At 47.0% G+C, this 26,317-nt stretch overlaps 1 protein-coding gene across 9 annotated transcripts in view; it reads left to right on the top strand.

Annotated features, from left to right (window-relative positions):
- HFM1 (helicase for meiosis 1) overlaps window positions 1-26,317 on the top strand; it is a 4,349,684-nt gene that overhangs the window by 2,526,782 nt on the left and 1,796,585 nt on the right. For 8 of the 9 annotated variants that reach the window (XM_078646278.1, XM_078646275.1, XM_078646244.1 and 5 more), the window contains one exon: window positions 6,707-6,787. The exons of the other annotated variant lie outside the window; for it this stretch is intronic. In XM_078646278.1, coding sequence (XP_078502404.1) covers window positions 6,707-6,787 — 81 coding nt within the window. The remainder of the gene's footprint in view (window positions 1-6,706; window positions 6,788-26,317) is intronic. 9 annotated transcript variants of the gene reach the window in all.

Genomic DNA, 26,317 nt, shown 5'->3' with positions numbered 1-26,317 from the left:
TTCGAACATTGTTGTGCCTTCCCCTGGCCTCCAAATCCTCATTCTTAATAGCTGTAGTTTTCAGAGGTTTCTCCATACGTTTTAGTCATTTAGTGGTCTGGGTAGAGCCATCTTCCAAGTCGGAAATCCTGCCCTTTGTCAAGTCTCCCCTCATATTGATCCAGCCTTGCTCCCATGGTGTTTAAGCGCTTGTCCAGCGAGTTGATGCACTTGTCCATAGCCTTAAAGCTCGCCCTGAGTTCCACCAGGAGGGCGTCTGTTCCCGGTGCAGCAGCTGCAGGGGCCGCAGGCATGTTTCCACTCTCCGCCAGCCCAGAGCTAGGGTGCTCCACCCCTCTTCCAGCTTTATCAAAGATTAACTTACATTGATTAGGGTCACCGCGGACTATGTTCACTAAAGGAGAGGAGTTATTGCTCCCCTGTGAATTGAGTGTGCTGTGTAATCGTGGGTAGGGCAGGCAGGCAGGCAGTCCATCAGTACTGTATTGGCTCATGGCAGCAGTGCAGCTCTAGGGGTATGGAACTGACCCCCGGCGCCTTGCCACTCAAAGTGCATGCCCAAGTCTTATATGCGGCCTCCCCAGTGTTGCTGTTTGTCTGGTATTGTGTAGTGCAAACACTGGGTGTACAGAGAAGTATGTTGTTATGTATTCAACCGCTCCCACTAACGCCAGTTGCGCAAGACCATGCGCATCCTCTGCGAGTCGCTGGTTCCTTATACACTTTGTGTTGTTTTTGTTTCCCACCCCCCCTTGAGGAATGAGTTCAATCAGTCATCCCCGTGCTGCATATAATGCTGAGTGGGAGGAATAGGCGAAGTCCGTGCTATGCCTTTTGTGCCACCTCTTTTTGCCCCAACGCAGTCGCAAGTGCTGAGCAGCAATGAGCAGCAATGAGAGACCCGGTGTCCCAGCTCGAAAGGTGCAGGTCAGTGGCTAGGGATGCGGAGGAGGGGGAGCACTGAACCACGCCGTGCCAGCACGGCCCAATGGCTGGCCCCCAGGCTCACCCGTGGACCCTGTCACTATGGGGCCTCCGGGGGAATGTTGGCTGGCCTTTTTCTCAAGTCATCAGCACCCCGACCATCTGTATCCCCTCCCGGTGTTTCCGGCATCAGCTTCGGCCTGTAGGCGTCATCTGCGGTTTGCTCTGTCACCCACGCCCGTGATGCCTCAACCAGCATAGAGGCACTCAGTGCAACCCAGCCGCGCAGTTAGTCTTCAGCGGCCGATCACAGGACCACTCTACCTCCTGGCTCCTCCCAGGCCTAAAGGCCCGATGACATCAGCAGTCTCTGCAATGGGTTCCCATAACTGTGGGGCAATGTTTCAAGGCCATATCAGTTCCGTCTTTGTTAGTGCACAAGCCTGCATCTCCGCTGCCACTTTTATGATTGTAGGGGCCACCCAAACAGCCAGGATCTCGGGGACTTTGGCGTAACTCCAGAGCTACAAAGGCATCTTAGTCGGCAGCTTGCCCTTGCCCCCATATTCACATAAGCGTGATTATCACATTGCAGAAAGTCATAATATAAAAGAAAGGAGCATCATAGTACTCTTCTGTGTTCAGCATTTGGGATAATTTACTAGCACAAATAACTCAAGCAGGGGAATGCCAAGAACAGAAAAAATACAAAATTCATAATGGCAAAGTGGCCAAGCCTCTGCCATCTTAGGTTTTATTCTTTTGAGTTTGTTTGGTGCATCCCCGTGCTGCATATAATGCTGAGTGGGAGGAATAGGCGAAGTCCGTGCTATGCCTTTTGCGCCGCCTCTTCTTGCCCCAACGCAGTCGCAAGTGCTGAGCAGCAATGAGCAGCAATGAGAGACCCGGTGTCCCAGCTCGAAAGGTACAGGTCAGTGGCTAGGGATGCGGAGGAGGGGGAGCGCTGAACTACGCCGTGCCAGCACGGCCCAATGGCTGGCCCCCAGGCTCACCCGTGGACCCTGTCACCATGGGGCCTCCGGGGGAATCTATAATTGTTGCCCTGGTCTCCATGCTTAGGAAGGTAAGATAATTTGCATCCAAGTCTGTTTGTCTTTTTTTAACTGACCTGAAAATAATAGTTCAGTGCAAATAAGAGGAAATGGGATTATGATTTGGTTAGTCCAATCAACAGATATAGAAGATTCCACAGTAATCTTACCTTCCATGGCAAATATAAGGTCAAGTATAGAGCCTCTGATGTATGTTGAAGCGGTGCAAAGTTTAGTAAGGTTATTATTTATAAAGAAGGATTGAATTTGCAAAACAGCTGCATCCCTTAGATTCCCCAATAAAAGTCAAATTCACTTAGATATATGTTGTTCCTCTGTGAACAACTGCTAAATCAGCTTGTCAGTCATTCACTTAATAAGCTGCTCCACAAATAGTGTGTTTTTTCCTGGAGGATGAACTTTAATAGGAGCTGAATCAACATTTTTTATTATAACAGATAGAAATTAAAATGACGAGGTCTGATCTTTATTTAAGATTTAACATTGAATTGAGTCTTTGTGAACAATTGCTATTCATACTCATGTTTTACTTTCCAAATAAGGCCAATTATTCAGTAGTCAGGTTGACCAAGAAGTTTGATCAGTGCTTGATAGAAATCATTCAGTGATATTTGATTGAGATTGAGGAGAAGAAGTTCGAGATCGTTGGTGGTAATTAATTCTGAGATTTCCTGGATATATTAGGAGACTGAACTATCATAATGAAACAGACATTTAAAGGAGGAATATGAGGTTCTGCTTGACGTGGTGGATGACGTTACAATACCAGTTGGTTGCTTGGGTTAAGCCCATTGTTAGCACTTAATGCATGTTTTTTTATTTTGTTTATCACAAAAACAGAGACATTGGGGTTTGCAGGAAATAAACTTTTCTTTGCAGTCTTTCTTGTGAGGATATTTGGAAGATAGTTTGCCATACTAATCTTTCAGTAGGGTTTTAACATCCTATTTAGAATGTGGGAGGTCTCAAAGTGAGCAAATGCAATAGATAAAGAGAAGATGAAGTACTGTAAGAGTTACTTAATGGAGAAGCAAGAGGAACATTGAGGGTGGTTTGGCTGTTTGAAAAGGTCCTAATTTCTTCTAAGGTGGTCCCAAATGGCCAAGGGACTGTAAGTCAGTGGGCAGACTGGCAAGAGTGGGAAGGGAAATGTCCTTGGATGAAGTGATTTAGAGGCTGTGGGTTGAGAAAGAAGGGAAAGAGTTTCAGAGAGTACGTTATGCAGTTCTAGGTAGTAGAATCCCTTACAGAAGAGGAGAAAGTGGTCGGTGATGAGGCTGATTGAGAGGGTAAATGGGTCTAACCAGTGCCTACCTATGGGATAAAGAGGTTACTGATGGAAGAGGTGAAGAGAAAAGAAGAGCTAATTTGATGGGGTGGGTAGCTCTCTCTCGTAGCTCTCTCTCGAAGGGAGAAGTTACTGATGGAAGAGGTGCAGAAAAGAGTTAAGGTGGAGAGGTGAAGGTAGCTGAGAGAGACGAGAATTTTTCAAGACAAGGAGGGTTAAGAATTGGAAGTTGAAATACTCTAGGTTATTGTCTCTTGCTTGGATCAAGATGTTTTCTTTCTCACAGATAGAAATCGACAAATTGGTTTTAACCTGTTGAAAAGGTGAGGTAGATTGTTTTATGGTCATTGCATATTTTCATTCTTCTTGATAGGTAATTTGTTGAGAGGAGAGAAACATTTTGCATTGGATAATGCTTGGATTAGTTTCCAGTAATCTTCATATCTCTGATTCATAGTCATCGACTTCACAGTCCTTACATCTTGAGTTGTCCCCATCAAACAGACAGGATTATCCTACCCAATTCATCTTCTCGTTAACTTTTTTCCTAAAGCATGCCCAATTTGGCGGAATCACATGACCAGTGTCATCCGACCTCCCTCGAATCTCCCAGCAGGCGTTTCCGCCTTCTTCCTTGCACCGGCTTCGTGGAGTGCCATTTTGATTTTCTTTCCTGCTCCCTTGCACCCGCCGCTACCCGGCACTCGAGCCCCCCTCCAGACACTGGACAAGAGTCTTCACAGTTCTTGGGATATTCTTCCATTTCCAGACCGGCGCACCCGCTTTGTTCTCCTCCTTCAGACTGGCTCACTCGCCTCATTGTCCTCTACTGCTCCCACACCCACTGGGACTACACTGACCCGCGGACCGACCCTGGCCCTTCTCACCCACCACTCCGAGTCGCGCTCACCGTGCGGTTCAACCAACCATATCACCGCCTCATCCTTCTCACTGCCGTTCATCATAAACCCTAGCCACGTTGGAATTATCACCGGCCACCAGGGCCTTTTTACTCGTCCACACAAATGCCACACAGCCCTTAAGAGTCACAGGACCACTCCTAGTAACGAAACATGTGTCGTCTGGCTGTCTGTTTGTGTTGCAGTCGTTGATTCAGTAAATAACTTTTCAACTGCATACCATTATCGACCTTTATATTTGTGATTCGCACAATACTTTTTTCACCTGTTTAGTACCCTCACCACGTGTGCCCAGGACTGTCCTCAGGTCTTGAGACCTGAACCCTCCTGATTCATCCTCGCTAAAAGGGAAACTCACTGAAATCACTTCTTGCATCACACATGAGAAAATACAATTCTGTTGTCAACTAACATCTGGGTTAAGCGGGAGAGGAGGATAGGGAATAATGACTGCAGTGAGGAAGATAATGACTCAGGGTTATGAACATTACTGATAAGTATTGCGAGCATTACCTCTTCACCAGTCTTCCCCATCTCAGTCCTTACATTGTTAGGATGTACCCAAGCTTAGTTGACCACCAAGAGAGAATCAGGAGAACATTACACCCAATTATTGCTACACCCCTTGAGCTTTAATTATATCCAAAATTTGGAATTCTCTCTTAATTAATAGTTTTTAATGTATTACAGCCAAAAGAATCAGAAAAAGTGTCTCCCATCTTTGGTCCATAATGCAGAAAGTAAGTGTTGGGAGATGCCCATATAGCAGCATTACAGATGTCTTTTAGGGAAACCTGTTCAAAGAAACCCACAAGGCAGTAATTCCTCTAATGGAATAATCCTCAACTCTTCCGGGCAGAGGAAACTATGTGAAATAGTTTAATGAATTCAACGATAAAAGGAAGGTGTTTAAGGATGACCCCCCCATGTCAGCCTGACCCTAAGCCACAAAGAAAGTCTACAAGACAAGTAGGACTGTTTTGCTTAAATATATTGACAAGACCCATTGATATCCAGGTTGTGTAAAAAAGACTTTATCTTATAACAATATAAGCTGTGGAGGAAGCCATTTTAACAGCTGATTTCATTTTATCTACAAAGTGTGTATGGAAGGCTGCTTCAGAAATAAATGTACCCATGATGCCAGTTCCACCACATGAATCAACTTTCACAATAGATGGAAACGTGTTGGCCAAGACATAACCTCTATTTAAAAAGTGCGGACAAGCAGACCGCTCATACCCTTCCACTCACTATTGAAGCCCTTCTGAGGATCATTATGAAGAGGCACAGAGTCAGGCTCCTATACTGAAGGAAAAAATGTCTATTCTTTTTCCTCCAAGGAAACTCAAGGTGTTTCAAATTAGTGCGGATAAGCTGGAGCATTTCAGTAGGTTCTGAATCATTGATATAGTGTTCCCTGTGCTCGAGCCCTCCCATATCAAATTCTAGATCCCGACTTGGCTTCCATCTGCTCTGCTTATGGGGAAGTGGAACCTTTCTTGCTCTTAATACAGCCTCTACTGTAGGGCTTGGAGAATGCTGGAAATGACCATGTCCATAACGACTTTGGTTCCGCCTGACAGTGCTGTGCTTTCCATCTTCCGTTACATGAGGAGAATGCTATAAGCAACAGCTTCTGCATACTCTATAACCAGGCAACAAGTCTTGTGTATTGCACTATGGCCATCTTGTTGAGGTCAGGCAAAGGGGGCGTCTAAACTAAATAACGTCTTTTTTTAAAGAAATTCAAAACTGCTGAAAAAATTGCTGAACTGTGAGCAAAATGAGAGCACACCCTCTGCACTCGCCCACAATGGCAGTCTCCTTCAGCATCACTCTCAACTAAACGGCTGATATGAAAGAGCAGCCAGTGGTGAGATAAACGGATAGCGAGCTAAGCCACTGGACAGGCATGTCATGTGTAGAACAGATCTGCCGCAAGTACTCTGCTCTGGTCCCAGCACAGCCAAATGAGACTGCAGTGATTATAACAAACAAAAACATAATCAAAATGTGAACATATGTTTTTGGGTAGAAAAAAAATCTGTTTGAAGCCCAACAGGAAACAAAACAGGAAACGTCGTCAGTTAGTTTCCCCTTTTAACAGAATGAATAAGGAGGGTCAGTTAGATACCAAGATCGGTTAACCCGCCATAATTGAAAACCTGAGAAAAGAAACAGAGGGAGAACGAGAGAGAGAAGAGAATGTGTGTATGAGAAAGGAGAATCCTAGCTATGTGATGGTCAAAACTCCAAATCTAAGAACTTTGACGTGGAAGACAGAGGGAGAGGTGATGTGCCCGTCTCAGACACTGCTTCGCAAATGTTAAGCCTTCCTTTTCTACACATGAGCTCAAACAATTCTAAAAAAAACAGCAGCATTATCGGTAGGTAGTTCTTAAAGATAATGTTCGTGCCACATCTTTATGCTACTTAATATATTCTACTTTGTAATCATAAATATTAAACTTGCATAATTTTTTTCGATATAATTATAGAGCTATGTTTTCAGAATTTGAACGATCTTTCTTCTGAGGGCTTAATCACAATGGATGAAGACATAAACTTCAAGTCAACAGGTAAAATTATTCTTTATTTCGCAGAGATTGTTGTTTCTGTTGAACTAGTATATTAAAATGTGCCTTGCATATTTTTGCATGCATCTCAGCTTACTTTTTGATTTGGCTCCTTTACAATACTTCTACTTTTCAAATGTTAGAGGACAGAAAGGGCTGGCCAGAAGGTCCAAGTCAGCCCAACAACAGTAGGAAAACAAGCATTTACAATGCAATAGGTCTCGCATTTGGGAGAGTTTAAGCTATTAGTATTGTAAATGACAATGCCTTTTTTTTATATTTTAAAAACCAATACATAAATATAAGGCATTGTCATTTACAATGCCAATAGCTCAAACTATTACATTACAAAATGTAATAATGTAATCCCAATGTTATACTAAGGGAGAGATAGGCCTTGCAGTAGTGAAAAACGTACCAGGCCGAAATGGAAGTTTATAACTGCACACACAGGGTCTGCTGTGACAGGTCCAAGACATGGTAGGCAAGTCTCTCAAGAACTGTGTTTAATACTGCTTTTCAACGTCCATCAATGAAACACATCCAGATTAGGCAGGGATGACACCTTCAATGGGCTGAACTCTAGCCACCACCAGCCATGATCTGGTAATACAAGAATGGTGCTTTTCTCTGTTCTGCTTCATCTGAGCGATTACATGCACATCAGTCAATTACAACACTATTTGTTGGTGAGTAACTAAGTACTTGTGCCCTTATGCGCTGAACCTCAAAATGCCATTTCAGGGAGTATGGCCGCTGAGGCTTCAGGGCCTTAGATGACTGCACGTTACTCACAGGAGGCTTGAGGTTAGTGCTGTGTGCATGTTATGGCTCGAGGCAGCATTTGTTGGGGCTAAGACAGATTTATAAACACAAGACAATTTGAACCGGATCTCACCCAAAAAAACAACAACTGAATGAATGCAAATCTTGCCACAGTGGCCCCTGACCCCTGATGACCTTTCTAGTAGGCCCATCTACAGGAACAAAGGAATATTGTAAGTACTGGACCTCTGACACAATGACTTGACTTAAGAACACTTCCAGACTGGAAACTAGTCTGCCAGGAAGAAGAACTGCTGTGCTAAATGTCTGCCACTCTGCTAGATTGCTGCACCGGAAGACTGCTGCCTTGCTGTGCTACCCTGCTGCTTTGTCTGACTGGGTAAACTGGACTAACATCACTTGAACACAGACTGACTCCAAGGGCTATCTGGCTAGTCTCCTGATCGGAAGACTAAGAGATATAACAGACTTCAAATCATCTTGCTCTTACACCTAGGACCACTGGAAGTGAGCCTGAGGTGTTCTACTACAGCACCAACGCATCCTCTCCAGTGAGAGCAGAATCAATGCTTCGCTGCCAATGAGAGAGTAGGACAGGCGCATCACACTCTGAACCAGTGCATCGCCATCAGAACCACTGCTTTGCTGCCACAACAGAGAGACAATAAATACATCCCCTCGACTGTGAGGAGACAACTGGCACATCATCTTCAGAACCGGCGCATCGAGATTGCTGCATGGAGAAAATCGCTGCATCATCTCGATTGTGGGATCGTCACTGACGCATCGCTTGGCTGTATCCCACATCTTTTCTGTTGCAACAAGGACCAGGGTACTTTTTTTAAGTGGGTCTTGCGGGGTCCCTGCATCCGGCCTGTGCTCCATCATGGTCGGCCTGAATTTTTGACTTTGTCCTGGTCCAGCATGAACCGATATCCCAAATAGGCGCTTATTGTTTTTAAGCACTATTTTCACATTTAGAACCTCATGATGCCGGTCAGACGAGCATCCGACCGGCATCGTGTTGGAAACGGGACCGCTTGACAAGGAGTCAGCGGTCATGCTTCCCAAAGTACGATGCAGCCACCCTCATTTATTTATTTATTTATGAAATTTATTAAGCGCACGGCTACCCCCAACGGGGGTGTCCCGGCGCTGAGGACAGCAGCAGCGTCGAACCTAGAAGTTAGCAGCTGGAAAACAGCCATGTCTTCAGTTTACATCTCAACTGAGATTCTGATTCCGTCAGTCGAAGATTTAGTGGAAGGTTATTCCATAATTTGGAAGTAACCACCGCAAAAGCTCTACCACCTTTTCTAGCTCGACGGAAGCGGGGGGGGGGGGAGCAAGAGACGGAGGTGGTTAGATCTGAGAGCTCGCGATGAATGGACTAGTTTCAACCTTCGTCTGAGATACCCTGGACCTTTCTCATTCAGAGCACTGAAGGTAAGTACCAGGGCTTTAAACTGGATTCGAGATGATATTGGCAACCAGTGAAGGTTCTTCAGGTGAGGAGAAATAGAGTGGCGATAGGGAACCTTGCAAATCAACCTGGCCGCAGCATTTTGAACAATCTGCAACCATTGTAGGGAATACGCTGGAGCTCCCACATATAGGCTATTAGAATAGTCCAAGTGGGAGGTAATGAGGGCATGCACTATAGTCTTCATTGAGTCCATGGGCAAGTACGGGCAGATCTTATTTATCATACGCAATTTGCCAAAGCAGGCAGAGGTCACTTTATGACTTTGAGTTTTGTAGGATAGTTCATTATCAATTTGAACGCCCAGATTGCGAGCAACTTTCACAGGGGATGGGGCTGGGTTCAGCTCAGACGACCACCACTTGGACGGCTGCAAAGGAGCTGTTTGGTTGAAAAATAGCACCTCAGTTTTGTCGGTGTTTAACTTCAAGGTGTTATAAGTCATCCAAGATACAATATTCGAAAGACAAGCTTTAAAGTTCTCGAGTCCGTAGTCAGAGTGGTCTCTTAAGGAGAAAATTAGCTGTGTATCATCAGCATAAGAGACCATAGTGACTCCATATACCTCTATAACCTTTGCCAGAGGTGACAGATAGACATTAAAGAAAAGAGGGCTAAGAGCCGACCCCTGGGGGACTCCACAACTAAGGGGTTTTCTGTCTTTGGACAGAAAGGGTTGTCACCACACCTGTTGTGTTCTGTCCATTAGGAATGATTTTATCCAGGCCAGAGGAGTGTGACGTACCCCTATATTATGGAGTCTATCCAGCAGAATGGAGTGGGAGACGAAAGCCGCGGACAGATCGAGGAGAACCAACAGGCTACCTCGCCTCTGTCCACGCTCTCCCTTATGGTCTCCGTGACTTCCAGTATTGCTGTCTCCGTACTATAACCGGATCTAAATCCGGATTGTGAGTCATGGAGGAGATTACTGGACTCCAAATAGTCGGCCAGCTGTTCCTGCACAACTTTTTCTAGTATCTTTGCTGGTTTGGGAAGGAGCGATATAGGTCGATAATTACTGTACACAGCGGGATCCGCCTCTGGGTTTTTTAAAAGAGGGATCAATGTAGCTTTTTTCCATGCTGCAGGGAAGTGGCCCAAGAGAAGGGAGGCATTGCAAATTGCAATTAGTGGTTGGATGATAATTGGTGCCAAGGAAGTGAACACCTGGGCGGGAACCGTGTCAAGAGGAGATTCTGACTTACACCGCTGCATTATTTGCAGGGCCGTATCCAATGAGATTGTCTTAAAGGTGCAGAGCATTTTTCCGCTAGAGGGGATGAGGAGCTGAGGTAGGGTCTCCTCGATGGACCTCTCAGCGGGATTAAAGGAGGAGAAGATATCCGTAATTTTTTCATGAAAGAAGTCAGAGAGGCCATCACAGAGCTCTTGACTGGATTTAATAGGATGGGTAAGGGCCGCTGGTTTGGTGAAGTCCTTCACAATTTGATATAATGTTTTAGCCGAATTGACAGCGGTGTTGATTTTATTAGTAAAGTATTCTTTCATGGTGGTCTGTTTGAGTTTCTGACATTTTTTTAAGGCCTTTCTGTATATGGCTTTAGCAGAAGGGTCATAAGTGAGTCGCCATAGGCGTTCAAGCCTTTTATATTTGCTTCTTTCTTCCCACATAGTCGGAGAGAACCAGGGGGCAGAGGGTTTAGTTCGGGCCGATGAGAGGGTTATTAGGGGGGCAATGGTATCTATGGCTGTGGAAAGATGCATGTTGAATTTTTCGACATCGGCATTCAAATCGTTCGAGAGTTGCCAGTTCAAATTGGCCAATGCGGGTTCAAGCGTATCACATGTGACTTTATATCACTTTCTCCCCAGGTTCTTAGTCCTACTGCAAAGAGTCGGAGGAGGAGAAGTGGTCAGGTTAAAAGGGATTAAGAAGTGGTCTGACCACGTCAAGGGGAGTGGCAATAAAGTAGTAAGGCCCGGTAAGTTTGAAAATACCAGGTCCAAGGTGTGACCTGCGATGTGGGTAGGGCCAAGAACTCTCTTGTCCAGGTTTATACCAGCCAGGGTTTCTACCAGGGACCTTGCTTTTGCACACGTGCTGTCATCAACATGTAGGTTAAAATCACCTAGGATGGTAAAGTGGGGGTGTTTTAAGGATAAGTCTGCAAGGGTCACTAGTAGCTCCGAGATCTGAAGGGGCTGGGTATTAGGAGGATTGTAGATCAGTGCACCTGCAAAAATTAGGTGCGATGAGTCTGAGATACTGAAGTACATTGTTTCGATAGGACCAGTATTAGCTAGTTTCCTAGAGGTAATCTTCCATTGTGACCGTAGTATTACGGCAATCCCGCCTCCCACTTTAGTGCCTGGCCTACTGATCCCGACAAATTGATAGTCTGGAGGAATCGCTAACGTAATGTCTGGGTTGGAAGTGTCTTTTATCCATGTTTCAGTTAGAAACATCAGGTCCCAAGACTGCGAGGTTAGGGATAGCCAAATATCGCTTGCGTGCCGTGGGAGGGACCGACAGTTAAGGAGACAGGCTTCTAACTCTCTCGGGGGTGCTTGGCATGGCTCCTCTTTGTTACCTACTTGGAGGCGAGTAAGGAAAGGGGTGAGAGAAAAAGTGCAATCCTTACATGCAAAGTGCTTGCTGAGCAGCCAGGACGGGTTGCACTTGATGTTGCTACAGGGGATATCAGGCCTCAGAGCTAAAAGTTGGGACCTCGACCAGCAGATTCATCTCGTTAGGGGGCCACCGGCAGCGTGGCTGGCGCTGGTCGCAGCACAGGCGCGGACGGGCGCAGACGGGCTTGCCTTAGACGCACCTTCGGCACGCCAGCCCCGCGCCCGCTGCGCGCGTCCGCTACGCGTCCAAAAGTGCATCTCCTTAAGTGTGAAACGCCCTGCCCCCTGGCCTCACCCTCCCAGCGTTCTCAATGGTGATTGGCCGCCCTACCCTCCACATCAATCGGGACAAGCCCGTGGTGGACTGGGGTAGGGGCGGAGTAGCTGGCTTTACGAGTGGGCAGAAGTTACAGGCACACACAAAAGATAAATCTGAAAGAGACACGTTAGTGATAGATTCCTTACCTTAGAATATCCCCAGGCGTCAGACTGGATCCGGAAAATTTTGCGTAGCAATACCCCTGCACGCTGGCACACGTCGTCCGCGGCTCCATGTCCGTCGTCGGCGTCGTTAGCGTCGGAATGACGTCGTCGGAGTACTTAGATGCCGCCCTCGCGCGCTGACGTCAGTTCTCCTTTTTTCCGCGCCAGCTAGCGCAGATCTGGAGAAGCTCTACCCCATAGTCATTTTTTGACTAAACTTTTTGATCTTTTTGATCATTTCTCTACTCGAGTCTTCGACTCCTACGGTGCCGATAGGGATGCCCGGGTTCAAACCCTGTTCCAAGTGCAGCCGACTGATGTCGGTTACCGACCCCCATCGCCGGTGTCTTCAATGTCTAGGCCTCGACCACGACGACCGCACCTGCTCCGACTGCCGGGCCCTGACGTCTAAGGCTAGGCGGGAGCGTTCCCCGCAAGCGACTGGTGCTTCGGCAGTCGGCCCCGCGCCGCTCCAGGTCCCGGTCCCACAGGAGGTCGAGGGACCGGTCACGGGGTCGGAACCCTTGTAGCTCCGAGAGTCTGCATATGTCTTCAGGATCCAGGTCCTCAGGTAAGAGGCATGAGAGGTCGGAGAGACGTCATCATTCCTCCGACCCACCCCGACGCTCGCGCGACGCGGCTGGGGGTTCGGGTGACACCACCCACGCGGCTCCGACGGAGTCGCGGACGTCGCCACCTGCCCCACACCGTCCAGTCCCTTGGCACGGTGCGACGCCAGAGGAGGTCGAGCGGTACCTCGTGGCAATGAGGTCCCTCCCTCCTCCGCCGGGTTCCGTGGCGCCTCCGGGCCCAACGATCCTGGCTGGAGGGCCTAGCGGGTCGGGTGCTTCAGCTCCGACGCCCTCGGGTGCCCCGGCGCCGCTGGCGACTTCTGTCCCGGCGCCGCAGACCCTCGCTGGATCCGGTTCTAGATCCGGGTCATCGCCGGTCGACCTCACGACCTCACCGGCACCGGCCCTGCGGGTGTCGCCCCCGGCACCGCTTACGGACGACGTCCCCGATCCTGCCCTTGATTCGGATCTGGCGCCACGCCGGTCTCGACATCGTATGGAGATTTCTATTTCCACGAACCGGCCCCATCTGTTGACCCTGAACTACAGGAGATGGGTGACGAGGGTGATTGGGAGGGGTCTGTGGACCCTCTGGCACTGGAGTGCCAGTCTCAACAGGACTGGACATATGAGCTTGGAGAGGCCAGTGGAATTGACACTTCGCCAGACACTGGATTAGTCTCCCCTCCCACCGTGGCTACGGAGGAGGGGTCTGCCTACAGTGTAGTGTTGATGCGGGCGGCCTAGGCCTTGGGCCTGACGCTCCCTGTCGTGGCCGTGAGGACTAACCTCCTCACTGAGGTCCTTAAACCGCAGGCATACTCCACTGAGCCACTGCTGCCGTTTAATGAGGCCTTGTGTGACGTTCTTGTGGGCCCTTGGTCCAAGCCCGCTACAGGTCAGCCTGTGGATAGGAACGTGGCCAGACGCTACCGCCCTGCCCCGGGCGACCCTTGCTTTTTGTCCACCCATCCCACCCCTGATAGCCTGGTCATCCAGGCCTCCACTTCCCAGACCGCATTCCCGACGGCTCCGCCAGATCGGGACTCCAAGAGGTACGAGCAATTCAGAAAGAAAGTGTTCTCGTCCCTGAGTTTGGGACTGCGGTCAGTCAATACCGCATGCCTCTTGGGCCGCTACACCCACACCCAGTGGGACACGGTTGCGGACGTGCTTCAACAATTTCCGGAAGAGGCCCGGGCTAAACTCGCCCAAGCCCTTGCGGAGGGTCGAGATGCAGCGCAATATTCCATCTGGTGTGGGCTGGATACAACGGACTCACTGGGCAGAGTGATGGCAACGACGGTGGCGGTTCGACGCCACACCTGGTTGAGGTTCGCCAACTTTTCGGCCGATGTCTAGGCCACACTTCTGGACATGCCGTTCGATGGCCGTCACCTCTTTGGCGACAAGGCAGACCATGCGCTTGAGCGTTTTAAGGACTCCAGGGCTACGGCCAAGTCCTTGGGCCTCTCTGCCCCACGCCAGCAAATGGGTGCCTTTCGCTCCTTTCGTGGCCAAGGAAGGGGCGCTCCCACACATGCTGCCAGCCATGCACTGCAGAATGTTACACAGCACAGTGGTGGCCGTGGAAACCGCCGTGGCGGTGGTCGGGGACAGCGGCGAGGCCAGTCCACACCTCCCTCCGCAGCACCTGCCTCAAAAACCTCCTAGTCCGTGTTTTCCGGCCCATGTGACGCCAGTGGGGGGCAGGGTTCGCCATCACCTCTTCCAGTGGTGCACTATCACATCGGACAGGTGGGTGCTGGAAATCGTCCAAAGGGGCTACTCCCCCCCTTCGAGGCGACCCCTCCAGCCATGCCACCGCAATTCCACCGCGTGTCTGGGGATCACTTGCAACTTCTGCAAGAGGTAGTCACAGCCCTCTTGGCCAAGGGGGCCATCGAGCGCGTTCCTGGGCCAGAAGTAGGGTGTGGTTGTTACTCCCACTACTTTTTGGTACCCAAGAAGGGCAAAGGGGGCCTACGCCCTATCTTGGACCTACGGAACGTCAACGGCTTCCTCCGGAAGGAGAAGTTCAAGATGCTGACTTTGGCTCAGGTCTTAGCTGCCCTGGACACCGGAGACTGGATGGTAGCGTTGGACTTGCAGGACGCTTATTTTCACATCCCCGTACTGCCGGCCCACTGGCGATACCTGCGGTTCACGGTAGGCCACGAGCACTTTCAGATTACCGTGCTCCCCTTCGGCCTTACCAGCCCCCCACGGGTGTTCACGAAGGTGATGGCGGTGGTCGCAGCTCATCTGCGCAGGTTAGGGGTGTCAGTCTTCCCCTACCTCGACGACTGGCTGTTGAAGGCGAGCTCACCCCAGACAGTCGTCAGCCACCTCCAGACTACGACCGACCTCCTGCACTTGCTGGGGTTCTCCATCAACGTGCCGAAGTCGCACCTGTGTCCCTCTCAGAAGCTCCTCTTCATCGGAGCGGTTCTAGACTCGGCGCAGTTTCGGGTTTATCCTCCCGAACAGTGGGTTTGGGATATTCAGGCTCTGATTCCGATCTTTCAGCCTTTATCCCGAGTCTCGGTCAGGTTGACGCTGCGGCTTCTGGGGCTGATGGCCTCCTGCATCCTTCTGGTGCATCACGCCCGGTGGCGGATGCGGGCTCTGCAGTGGGACCTGAAGTTTCAGTGGGCCCAGCATCAGGGCAACTTGTCCAATCATGTCTTGATCTGGGAGGGCACTGCAAGACAGTTGCAGTGGTGGCTCACGGACCGCGATTGGGTCAGTGGCAGATCCCTCTCCCTACCCCACCCGGAGCACGTGGTTGTGACGGACGCGTCCCTCCAGGGCTGGGGAGGCCACATGGGAGAGGCAGAGATCAGAGGCCTCTGGTCTCCGGCGGAGTCCCCGCTCCATATCAACCTTTTGGAGCTGCGGGCGATCCGACTAGCACTGAAGGCATTCCTTCCCTCTGTCCGGGGGAGTGTAGTGCACGTGTTCATGGACAACACCACCGCCATGTGGTACTGCAACAAACAGGGCGGGGTGGGGTCGTGGACCCTATGGCAGAAGGCTCTACGCCTCTGGCAGTGGCTGGAACATCAGGGCGTGACCCTGGTGGTTCAACACCTGGCAGGTTCTCTGAATGCCAGGGCGGACGAACTCAGCCATCGGTGCATGATGAATCACGAATGCCGTCTGAAGTCGGACGTGGCGCAAGGCCTCTTTCAGCAATGGGGAGAGCCTTGGTTAGATCTATTCGCCACAGAAGAGAACGCGCAATGTCATCAGTTCTGTGCGTTGGAATTTCCAAGGCGGCACTCGCTCGGAGACGCGAGTGGAGTTGCAGTCTATTGTACGCCTTTCCGTTATACCACTTCTGCCCAGAGTGCTGAAGTAGATCAGGCGCGACCGGGCCCAGGTTATCCTTGTGGCTCCGGACTGGGCACGAAGATACTCGTATCCCGAGCTACTCAGTATGTCAGTCGATCCCCCGATTCGTCTGCCTCTTCAGGAGGACCTTCTGTCGCAGCAGCAGGGGATGGTCCTCCACCCGAACCTGTCCAGTCTCCACCTACAAGCTTGGAGATTGAGCGGCGACAGTTGAGGCCATTTGACTTGCCTCCTGAAGTCTGTAATGTCATTCTGGCAGCTAGGCGTCCCTACACTAAGTCGGTATACGCCTACAGGTGAAACAGATTTGTGGCATGGTGCACAGCAAGAGCTGTGGATCCACTCTCTGCACCCCTTTCTGAGATTCATCTCTTCCTTCTTTCTCTTGCCCAGCAGGGCTCTGCTCTGGGCACTCAAGGGCTAGCTCTCTGCCCTTTCCGCCTTCCTAAGGCTACCAGATCAGCCATCCTTGTTCAAGTCCCCAATTGTAAATAGGTTTTTGAAGGGCATCACACACATGTTTCCTCCTGTTCCTTTTGTGATGCCCCAGTGGGACTTGAACCTTGTACTTACTTATCTAACGTGTGCTCCCTTTAATCCGCTCCATAACTGTCCTCTCCGTCTTCTTACTTTGAAGACTGCTTTCCTGGTTGCCATAACCTCTGCCAGGAGAGTGAGTGAGCTCCAGACTCTTTCTTCCACACCTCCTTTCCTCTCTGTCCATCCGGACAAGGTTGTGTTGCGGACGAGACCCTCTTTCCTGCCCAAGGTTGTCACGGCCTTCCACATCGGGCAGTCCATCACCTTGCCCTCCTTCTTTCCGCCTCGCATCCCTCAAAAGAGGAAGAGAGGTTCCACCGTCTGGATCCAAAACGTGCGCTCTCTTACTATCTGGATCGCACACGCCAGTTCCGGGTGGATGACCAACTCTTTGTTGGTTACGTGGGCGCTAAGTAGGGACGGGTGGTGCACAAGCGGACCATCTCTCGGTGGATCATCTTGTGCATCCAGGCGTGTTACTCCTTGGCTAAGAAGGAGCCTCCTGTTGGATTGCGGGCTCATTACACTTGGGCCACGGCGACTACCACTGCCCTGAGCCGAGGAGTTCCCTTGCAGGACATTTGCCAGGCAGCTACGTGGGCCTCGCTGCACACGTTTGCACGACACTACTGCCTGGACAGCCAAGTCCGGAGGGATGGCTTCTTTGGCCGTTCCGTCCTCCAGGACTTTATGGTGTGATTATTGGTTCGCAGACCCACCACCGGGGTTGGTATTGCTGGGGTATCTATTCTAAGGTAAGGAATCTATCACTAACGTGTCTCTTTCAGATGCACAAGTTACTACTTGTGTAACGATATATCTGTAAGAGACATTAGTTAGTGATAGATTCCTTACCGACCCACCCATCCTCCCCGTTCTGCGAACCGATATCTAGGGTTAAGGTCATCCCCTTTCAGGGCCCTAGTTTCATTGCACCAGTGTTGGTTCTATCATGGCTCTGCGTATCTGGCGCGGAAAAGCTGTGTATCAGAACTGACGTCAGCGCGCATGGGCGGCGTCTAAGTACTCCGACGACGTCATTCCGGCGCTAACGACGCCGACGACAGACGCGGAGCCGCGGACGACGCCTGCCGGCGCGCAGGGGTGTTGCTACGCAAAATTTCCGGATCCAGTCTGACGCCTGGGGATATTCTAAGGAAAGGAATCTATCACTAACTAATGTCTCTTACAGATATATTGTTACACAAGTAGTAACTTGTGCTTATAGGCCAATATCCCAGCGCCCTTTTTTCTCGAAGGTTTTGGAAAAATATGTTAATGGTGTTATCACCACATATTCTAAAACCAATCAAGTATTCCACCAGAGTCAGCCTGTCTTCGGGTCAAATTTTACTATGGAAACCGTGCTTCTAGAAATCTTGGAGGCCATCTAGGAGACCCTAGACCAAGGTGGGAAGGCCGTAATGATTCTTTTGGATTTATCAGCAGCCTTCAATACTTTGCCCCGTGATCAGCTCCATTTGAGACTTCAAGAATGTGGTTGTGAGGGCACGGTACTCCAATGGTTCGCCTCGTTTCTGGATAACTGCCAACAAACGGTCTGGTCTCCTCCTTTTGCAGCACCCATTCCCTCCTTAAAGGTGGGGGTTCCGTAGGGCTCAATTCTTAGTCCCACACTTTTCAACCTTTATATGACCCCCTTAGCGCATTTGGTTGAAGCCGACGGAGTCAAAATTGTATCGCATGCGGACGATACACAATTGCAATTCACAAGTGATGAGAAGTCAGACTTCAGAAGAGAAGCAATAAACGCATGCCTCGCAGAGGTCTTTTCATGTTTCCAATCACACCAACTTAAGTGTAATCCCGATAAATTGGAAATTATCCTTTTTGCTCTTCCTTTAGATAAAGCGTGGCGAAATTAGTGGCCACAGGGCATGTCCCCCACCCCATCGTCTCGGTCAAGTCTGTCCAAATTTGGGAGTCAGGATGGAGGATAATTATCCATGAACTCTCAACTACAAGCTGTAGTGGGCTCTTGTTTTGGAGTGCTTAAAATGCTTAAGCAGTTCTTTCCCCTTCTGTCAGTAGCACAGAGAAAAACTGTGGTCTAGGCGCTGGTTTTATCCAGGCTGGACTACGTCAATAGCCTTTATTTGAGAATTCCTGAATACATGTTGACACGCCTACAGGTGGTTCAGAATGCTGCGGCCAGGGCAATACCTATGCTCAAGCCCAGACAGGAATGTCTACCCATCTGAAAGCCATGCACTCACTGGCTGCTGATCTGTAAGTGGATAATATTTAAGGCCTGGGTCCTGACCTTTAAATCTCTCCATGGGATGGGGGCTCCGTACCTTAGGAAGAGAGTGCAATTTTATTACCCGCGTCGTCCTTTGAGGTCTGCTGCACTTCAGTTAGCTTGCATCCCCAAATCTTCCCATACTCGAATTGGTGGTCACTCCTGTCAGGTACAAGCAGCGCAACTTTGGAATAAGCTTCCTCTGGCACTCAGACCGGTGCAGGATCTTCTCCCTTTTAGGAAGCAATTGAAAACCTGGTTATTCCAGCTATAGTCTAAATCAGCTAGCCTAGAGCTCACTGTTAGCCCCACCCAGAAGGTTTAGCGCCGGGGCACTCTACCGAGTAGCTGTGCACTTTATAAGTCACTAATAACATAACATAACATAACATGTACTTGCCCATGATCAATGCCAAATTGAGGCACTGTTCATTTGTCCCAATGCCTCTCCTAAAACCATATTGTGTTTGGGACATTAGCCCAGAGGAATCTGCCCAGGTCTCAAGGTGCGCTAAAATGACCCTCCCCAGCACCTTAACAGTAGCATCAATTAAGAATGGGCCTATAACAGGACTGATTTTCCTTCTTTCTGTTTTTGTACACAGGTACCACCATGGCCTCTTTCCACGATGATGGGATGGGGCTGATTATTGCTGCTCTAAAAATATTTGTCAGGAGGGGTGCCCAAAGTTGGGGATTTCTTTTAAACAAATCAAGGGGTATACAGTGAAAATATCGAGTAAAAAATATAGAATTACATTAATATCGAAATAAAAATATAGAATGGAAAGAAAATCAAATGGACAGAATATAGACAACAAAAATATCGAATGTAATGGACAAAATATCGAATGGACAAAATATAGACAACAAAAATATCGAATTTGAGGTAAGTAAGTTAATATCAATCTACATAAATATAGAAAGTCAAAATATCGAAGTATATAATATTGATGTTAAATATATCGATTTTTTAATAATATCGAACGTTTTTAAAGTGTTTTTTTATGTTAGTTTATGTGTGAAAAGTGTATATTTATTTTCTAATTTATTTTAAGTAATTAATTTTATGGTATTTAATTTTTGCGTAATTTAATTCTGTAGTGGGTTGTGGGTTTATAGGGGAATATGGTGGGTAGTAATTTAATTATAATTGATTAAATGTTTTAATTTATTTATTGGTATTTATCTTGAATTAATTGTTAATTAATTTTTAATTGGTAAATAATTAAATTATAACTGGTAAATAATTTTTATTAATTGATTAGTAATTTTTACCCCTACGCTATCCAACGCTTTCCCTACTGTTGCACTCTCTGGAGTGGAAATAGTAATTTTTACCCCAACGCTATCCAATGTTTTCCCTACTGTTGCACTCACTGGAGTGGGAATAGTAATTTTTACCCCCCACTATCTAACGCTTTCCCTACTGTTGCACTCTCAGGAGTGGGAATAGTAATTTTGACCCCTACCATATCCAATGCTTTCCCTACTTTTGCACTCTCTGGAGTGGGAATAGTGATTTTTACCTTCCCACTATTCAACGCTTTCCCTTCTGTTGCACTCTCTGGAGTGGGAATAGTAATTTTTACCCCCACGCTATCCAACGCTTTCACTACTGTTGCACTCTCTGGAGTGGGAATAGTAATTTTTAACCTCCCACTATCCAATGCCTTCCCTACTGTTGCACTTTCTGGAGTGGGAATAATAATTTTGACCCCTACGCTATCCAACGCTTTCCCTACTGTTGCTCTCTCCGGAGTGGGACTAGTAATTTTTACCCCTTCGCTATGCAACGTTTTCCCTACTGTTGCACTCTCTGGAGTGGGAATAGTAATTTTTACCCCTACGCTATCCAACGCTTTCCCTACTGTTGTACTCTCTGGAGTGGGAATAGTAATTTTTACCCCTACGCTATCCAACGCTTTACCTTCTGTTGCACTCACTGGAGTGGGAATAGTAATTTTTACCCTCCCGCTATCCAACGCTTTCCCTACTGATGCACTCTCTGGAGTCGGAATAGTAATTTTTACCCCTACGCTATCCAACTCTTTCCCTACTGTTGCACTCACTGGAGTGGGAATAGTAATTTTTACCCTCCCGCTATCCAACCCTTTCCCTACTGTTGCACTCTCTGGAGTGGGAATAGTAATTTTTACCCCTACGCTATCCAACGCTTTCCCTACTGTTGCACTCACTGGAGTGGGAATAATAATTTTTACCCCTAGGCTATCCAACGCTTTCTCTACTGTTGCACTCACTGGAGTGGTAATAGTAAATGTTACCGTTTTGTCAGGACTTGCATGCCTCGCTAGAAGAGACTCTCAAAAAGAAGCCCGTGTTGGAAAACGTCATTACGGCGTTTATTGATGTACTGCGGTACTCTGCCATATTGAAAAAGCAGTGTCCAGTCCCAAAGAACAATGCGGCATGTTGCAGTCTAGTTGATTTGTGTCGTTGCGAGAGTGGCTGGTAATGCGCATGCGTGCGCCTCGCTCTGCGCACTTCAACCGGCTTTTTCATCTGACAGGAGCTTCCCAACGCTCGCTGTCATTTCTCGAAGAAGAGTTTCTGTAGAATTCCGTTTCTGCCCGCATCCATCTACTTATATGGGAAGTAGGAATGGAATGTTTTTGCCGAAGTTAAAAGAATTGTTCTTAATTAATTTTTTCTCCTTAGCTCTCAGTCCACGATCTTCTTGCCATTGGATTTACCATTTGTCTACGATCGCTTAAGAAACTCAGAGACTTATATTGGTAGAACCAGCAGACCTTTGGAGAAGACTTCGTTGGTGCTCTTCGCATCCAGGCTCCATCTAGGTGTCAGCTTGTTCTTCCTGTGAATCAGATATTACATCACTTCAGACAAACATATTTAGGGAGGAGCTACCTTCTAGTTAGACACTAGTAAGACACCCCAAGGTTAAATAGAAACGCTAAAAATTAAGTACATTATTTAGTTGTGTCAGGAGATTAATAAGTATTTTGCCTTGCAGCTAAGTTCCAGTCCAGTCTGGGTTGGAGCCAGTGTCCGAAGCCTGTCTCTCTTTGTTTGTCTTCCACTTCCCCTTTCCCCTCGAAGTTAATTCTATGGACAGCGAATTCTAGGTTGTCCCTGGTCTTGGCCAAGGGGGGATTTGGGGTAAGAGCTTCTGTTCCTGAGGGGGCCGCTCCAGTGTATCCTTTGATTCTGACACGTTTCCGCTATCCTACGGTAAAAATATGTTATATTTTTTATTAATATTAAGTTCATATATATATATATGTCTTAATAAATCAATTTGTATGTTGTTTTTTAACTTACATTAATTATTTATTAATTTTAAGGTTATTTAAGTATTTTAAGTATGTTTAAGTTAATTATATTTATTGTTTCATTAATTTTTAATAACTTTAAAGCATTTAAAAAAAATCGATATTTTGACTAACTATATTTTTTACAACGATATTTTTGTACTTACCTGTTTGGAGTTAGGAAGTCGATATTTTTGCATTATATATTTTTTACACGATATTTCGCTTTCACTACTGTTGCACTCCCTGGAGTGGGAATAGTAATTTTTACCCTCCCACTATCCAATGCCTTCCCTACTGTTGTACTCTCTGGAGTGGGAATAGTAATTTTGACCCCTACGCTATCCAACGCTTTCCCTACTGTTGCACTCTCTGAAGTGGGAATAGTAATTTTTACCCCTACGCTATCCAACGCTTTGCCCACTGTTGCACTCTCCGGAGTGCGACTAGTAATTTCTACCCCTACGCTATCCAACGTTTTCCCTACTGTTGCACTCTCTGGAGTGGCAATAGTAATTTCTACCCCTACCCTATCCAACGCTTTCCCTACTGTTGCACTCTCTGTAGTGGGAATAGTAATTTTTACCCCTACGCTATCCAACGCTTTCCCTTCTGTTGCACTCACTGGAGTGGGAATAGTAATTTTTACCCTCCCGCTATCCAACGCTTTCCCTACTGATGCACTCTCTGGAGTCGGAATAGTAATTTTTACCCCTACGCTATCCAGCGCTTTCCCTACTGTTGCACTCTTTGGAGCGGGAATAGTAATTTTTACCCCTACGCTATCCAACACTTTCCCTACTGTTGCACTCTCTGGAGTGGGAATAGTAATTTTGACCCCTATGCTATCCAACGCTTTCCCTACTGTTGCACTCACTGGAGTGGGAATAATAATTTTTATCCCTACGCTATCCAACGCTTTCTCTACTGTTACACTCACCGGAGTGGTAATAGTAAATTTTACCCTTTCCGCTATCCTACGGTAAAAATATTTTATATTTTTTATTAATATTAAGTTAATATATATATATGTATTAATAAATCAATTTGTATGTTGGTTTTTAACTTACATTAATTATTTATTACTTTTAAGGTTATTTACGTATTTTAAGTATGTTTAAGTTAATTATATTTATTATTTCATTAATTTTTAATTACCTTAAAGCATTTAAAAAAATTCGATATTTTGACTAACTATATTTTTTACAACGATATTTTTGATTCGATATTTTTGTACTTACCTGTTTGGAGATAGGAAGTCGATATTTTTGCATTCTATATTTTTTACACAATATTTTGGTAGTTCTATATTTGTGTCATCGATATTGTTTCAGTGATCCAAATCAAGGGGTACCCGTAAGGCCCTGGGGCTTTGAGGTGTATCCCTTTCGGGAGGGCATCCTCAACCTCGCTAACTGACAGAGAAGAGCTCAAATGGTGTGCAGTATTTGGATTTAATGGGACCTCTTGACATGTTACCTTGTTAATAATACCATTTGGGTTGAATATGTTTGTAAGTGCGATTCCCAAACTTTTTCTGGTATCAATGAGTCCATTCCCCTTGAATCCTTTGAAAATAATGGGCAATTTATTACCTCCCAAAAACTCCTTGCGTCTTTGAGTGTACTTGCTCTCTACATCCGCACAGGCCAACTTTCTCAGTTCTTGCTTACTCTGAGTGACTATGCTCTTGTATGCCTGCCATGCGTTTTTGATTAGGGTTTTATCTCGAAGGATTATATGTAGTGCCTTCTTAAGGTCCTTTTGGGCTCTTGCGTTAAACCATTTAGGGCCAGATTTAGGTAATCTCAATTTACCTATTCTTAAATACCGAATTTTACCGATTCGGTATTTAAGAAAAGGTAAATAGGATGTAGATAATTATTCGGTAAATTTTACTGAATCGGTAGGATTCAGTAATTAAGAATCGGTATTCAGGGCATGTATGTCTGCCACATCGCACTGTGGTAAAAGCAAAATAATTACTTTTTCAAAGGTTTTCAATATTTACCACCAACTCGTAGTTGGTGGTAAATAACGAATCCATAACTCAGGAATGCACTAACTTGAGTGCTCCCTACATTACGCATTCGGTAATTTACCGAATCCGTATGTTAAGAATTCGGTAAGTTACCGATTCCTTAAATTACCGATTTGGTAAAATACCGAATCCAGGAATCATGCCAACTACATCTCAAAAGCCAAATACCGGTCGGTAACGGACGAAATTCGGTAATTTCGGCCGTTACCGACCGGTATTGGGCGACCTACATCTGGCCCTTAGTTCCCCGAGTTCCCCTATTTACCATTAAATTTGTCAGGTTTATGGATACGTCCCTGCAAATTTCCTGGAATCCCTCTGTGACCATATCTGGGGGTAATCTTGATCTAGGCATTTCAGGATGGAGCTTAAGTTAGCTTTAATGATGCTCTCCTCAAATTGGAAGGGATTTATTTAGCTCCATTTCAGTCTCACCCCTTTGTTTAAATTATACTGGAGGGGGCGACCATCACCTTCCTCCTCCTGGGCAGTTATGTGTAGGGAGGTAGTGGGGGGGTATGGTCGCTGGCGTTATTGGGCTCCACCTCAAAACTGTCGACCAGGAAGGCAACTTTTCTAGATATTAACATGAAGTCAATGACACTTTCCCTGCCTCTGCCCATATAAGTAGGATATTGATTTTCCAAATTAATGACCAAGGTGTCAACAAAAAGCAGATCATTCACAATAATGATATCATTTAATGCATCGCCCTGCGGGTATGTATGAAGTGGGTCAGTGGCTGACCCTCAGTGTCTATTAACCCGCACACTCCATTTGAGCTATGCCGACATAAGGTGCAATTGAAATCCCCCAACCAGTAAATATACAGGGCTGCCACTTCCCCGCGATCTGGTCAATTTCCTCCTTTAGAGTTACAATGACATCACAACTATTTTGATCAAAAACATTATAATACCAATTAATCAAAAGGGTCTACTCTTGACCTGAAACAAGTTGACGATCAGAATCAATTGATACCAAGATGAATCAATAACGGACTCTGCTATGATAGACCCATACTTGACAGAGATCAGTGTCGCCAGCCCTCCTTTTTCTCTCCCTGCTGGTAAGGCGGTTGCCCTCCTTTTTCTCTCCCTGCTGGTGAGGCGGTTGCATGGACATTAAAAGAACAGTAGCCATCTAGTTCAATATTCTCCCTGTGCCATGTTTCCTGGGCACAAATAATGTCAAAGGCATGTACATACTTTAACCACATTTCTTCCTCAAGTTTTGAGCGGATACCTGCGATGTTCTAGGAGAGAATTCTGAAAGCCCGCGCTTTGTCAGGCCTTGTGACTGGATCCTCCCTAAGACTAACAATTGCAGAGTCTGAATCAGACCCCCATTCCTGATTTAAGAGAAATAAAAGGGCTAGGTGAATCAACCCCAGTCTCCAGTTCGTGATTTTTAATAAAAGTATCAGGTGGTTTATGTGTATGGTGGTCAGAGTAATTTGTCACTGGCCAATTCCCTACTGTTCTATCCACTACATGATGGACTCCCCTGGTTCAACCTCCTGTCATTGACATCTTGTCTGAGCTACTTGGGTCCAAGGGTAGTCAATCAATTTCTGTTGAACCAGACAGTACTGCAAAACGGTTGGGACGAAGTCATGTGGAGGGCTGAGGAAGGGGGCTTCTATTCAGGAATCGCGGGCGAGACTGTAGGCTCAAAGTTCCCCCTTGATGGTAAGGATAAAGCGCTCTGATACCTCCGGGTCTAATCAGCGCTATATAAAACCTTTAAAATAAATAAATAAAAAAGCCCAATGGGTGGGCCTGTTTCTGCTCCAGAGGGAAATCTCTAAGATGACATAGAGCAAATTCCACCCACATCCTATCATTAAAATTCAGGACCACACAGTCACCTTCTCTATCTTTTTGTGTTTTTCCCAGCCAGCTCACCCGCCTTGCCCTGAAAATGTGATTCTGCCAGTTTACATGGGACTGTATTTTACTGGTGCACGATTGGGCAGCTTTATCATTAAGGCTCTGACAACTTTCATGGTGTCGTGGTGGAGGATGTGGAACCCCTGTCAGAACCATCGTATAGGGTGTACACTCCAGCTGAAGGTTTAATATGGTGTTATCATCCTGCCTGCTTGGCGCGGAGCCCAT

The sequence above is a fragment of the Lissotriton helveticus genome, chromosome 1_1 (genome assembly GCF_964261635.1).
Source record: "Lissotriton helveticus chromosome 1_1, aLisHel1.1, whole genome shotgun sequence".
Lineage (NCBI taxonomy): Eukaryota > Metazoa > Chordata > Amphibia > Caudata > Salamandridae > Lissotriton > Lissotriton helveticus.
Note: the sequence above shows the minus strand (reverse complement) of the source record. Positions and strands in the feature narration are given on the sequence as shown.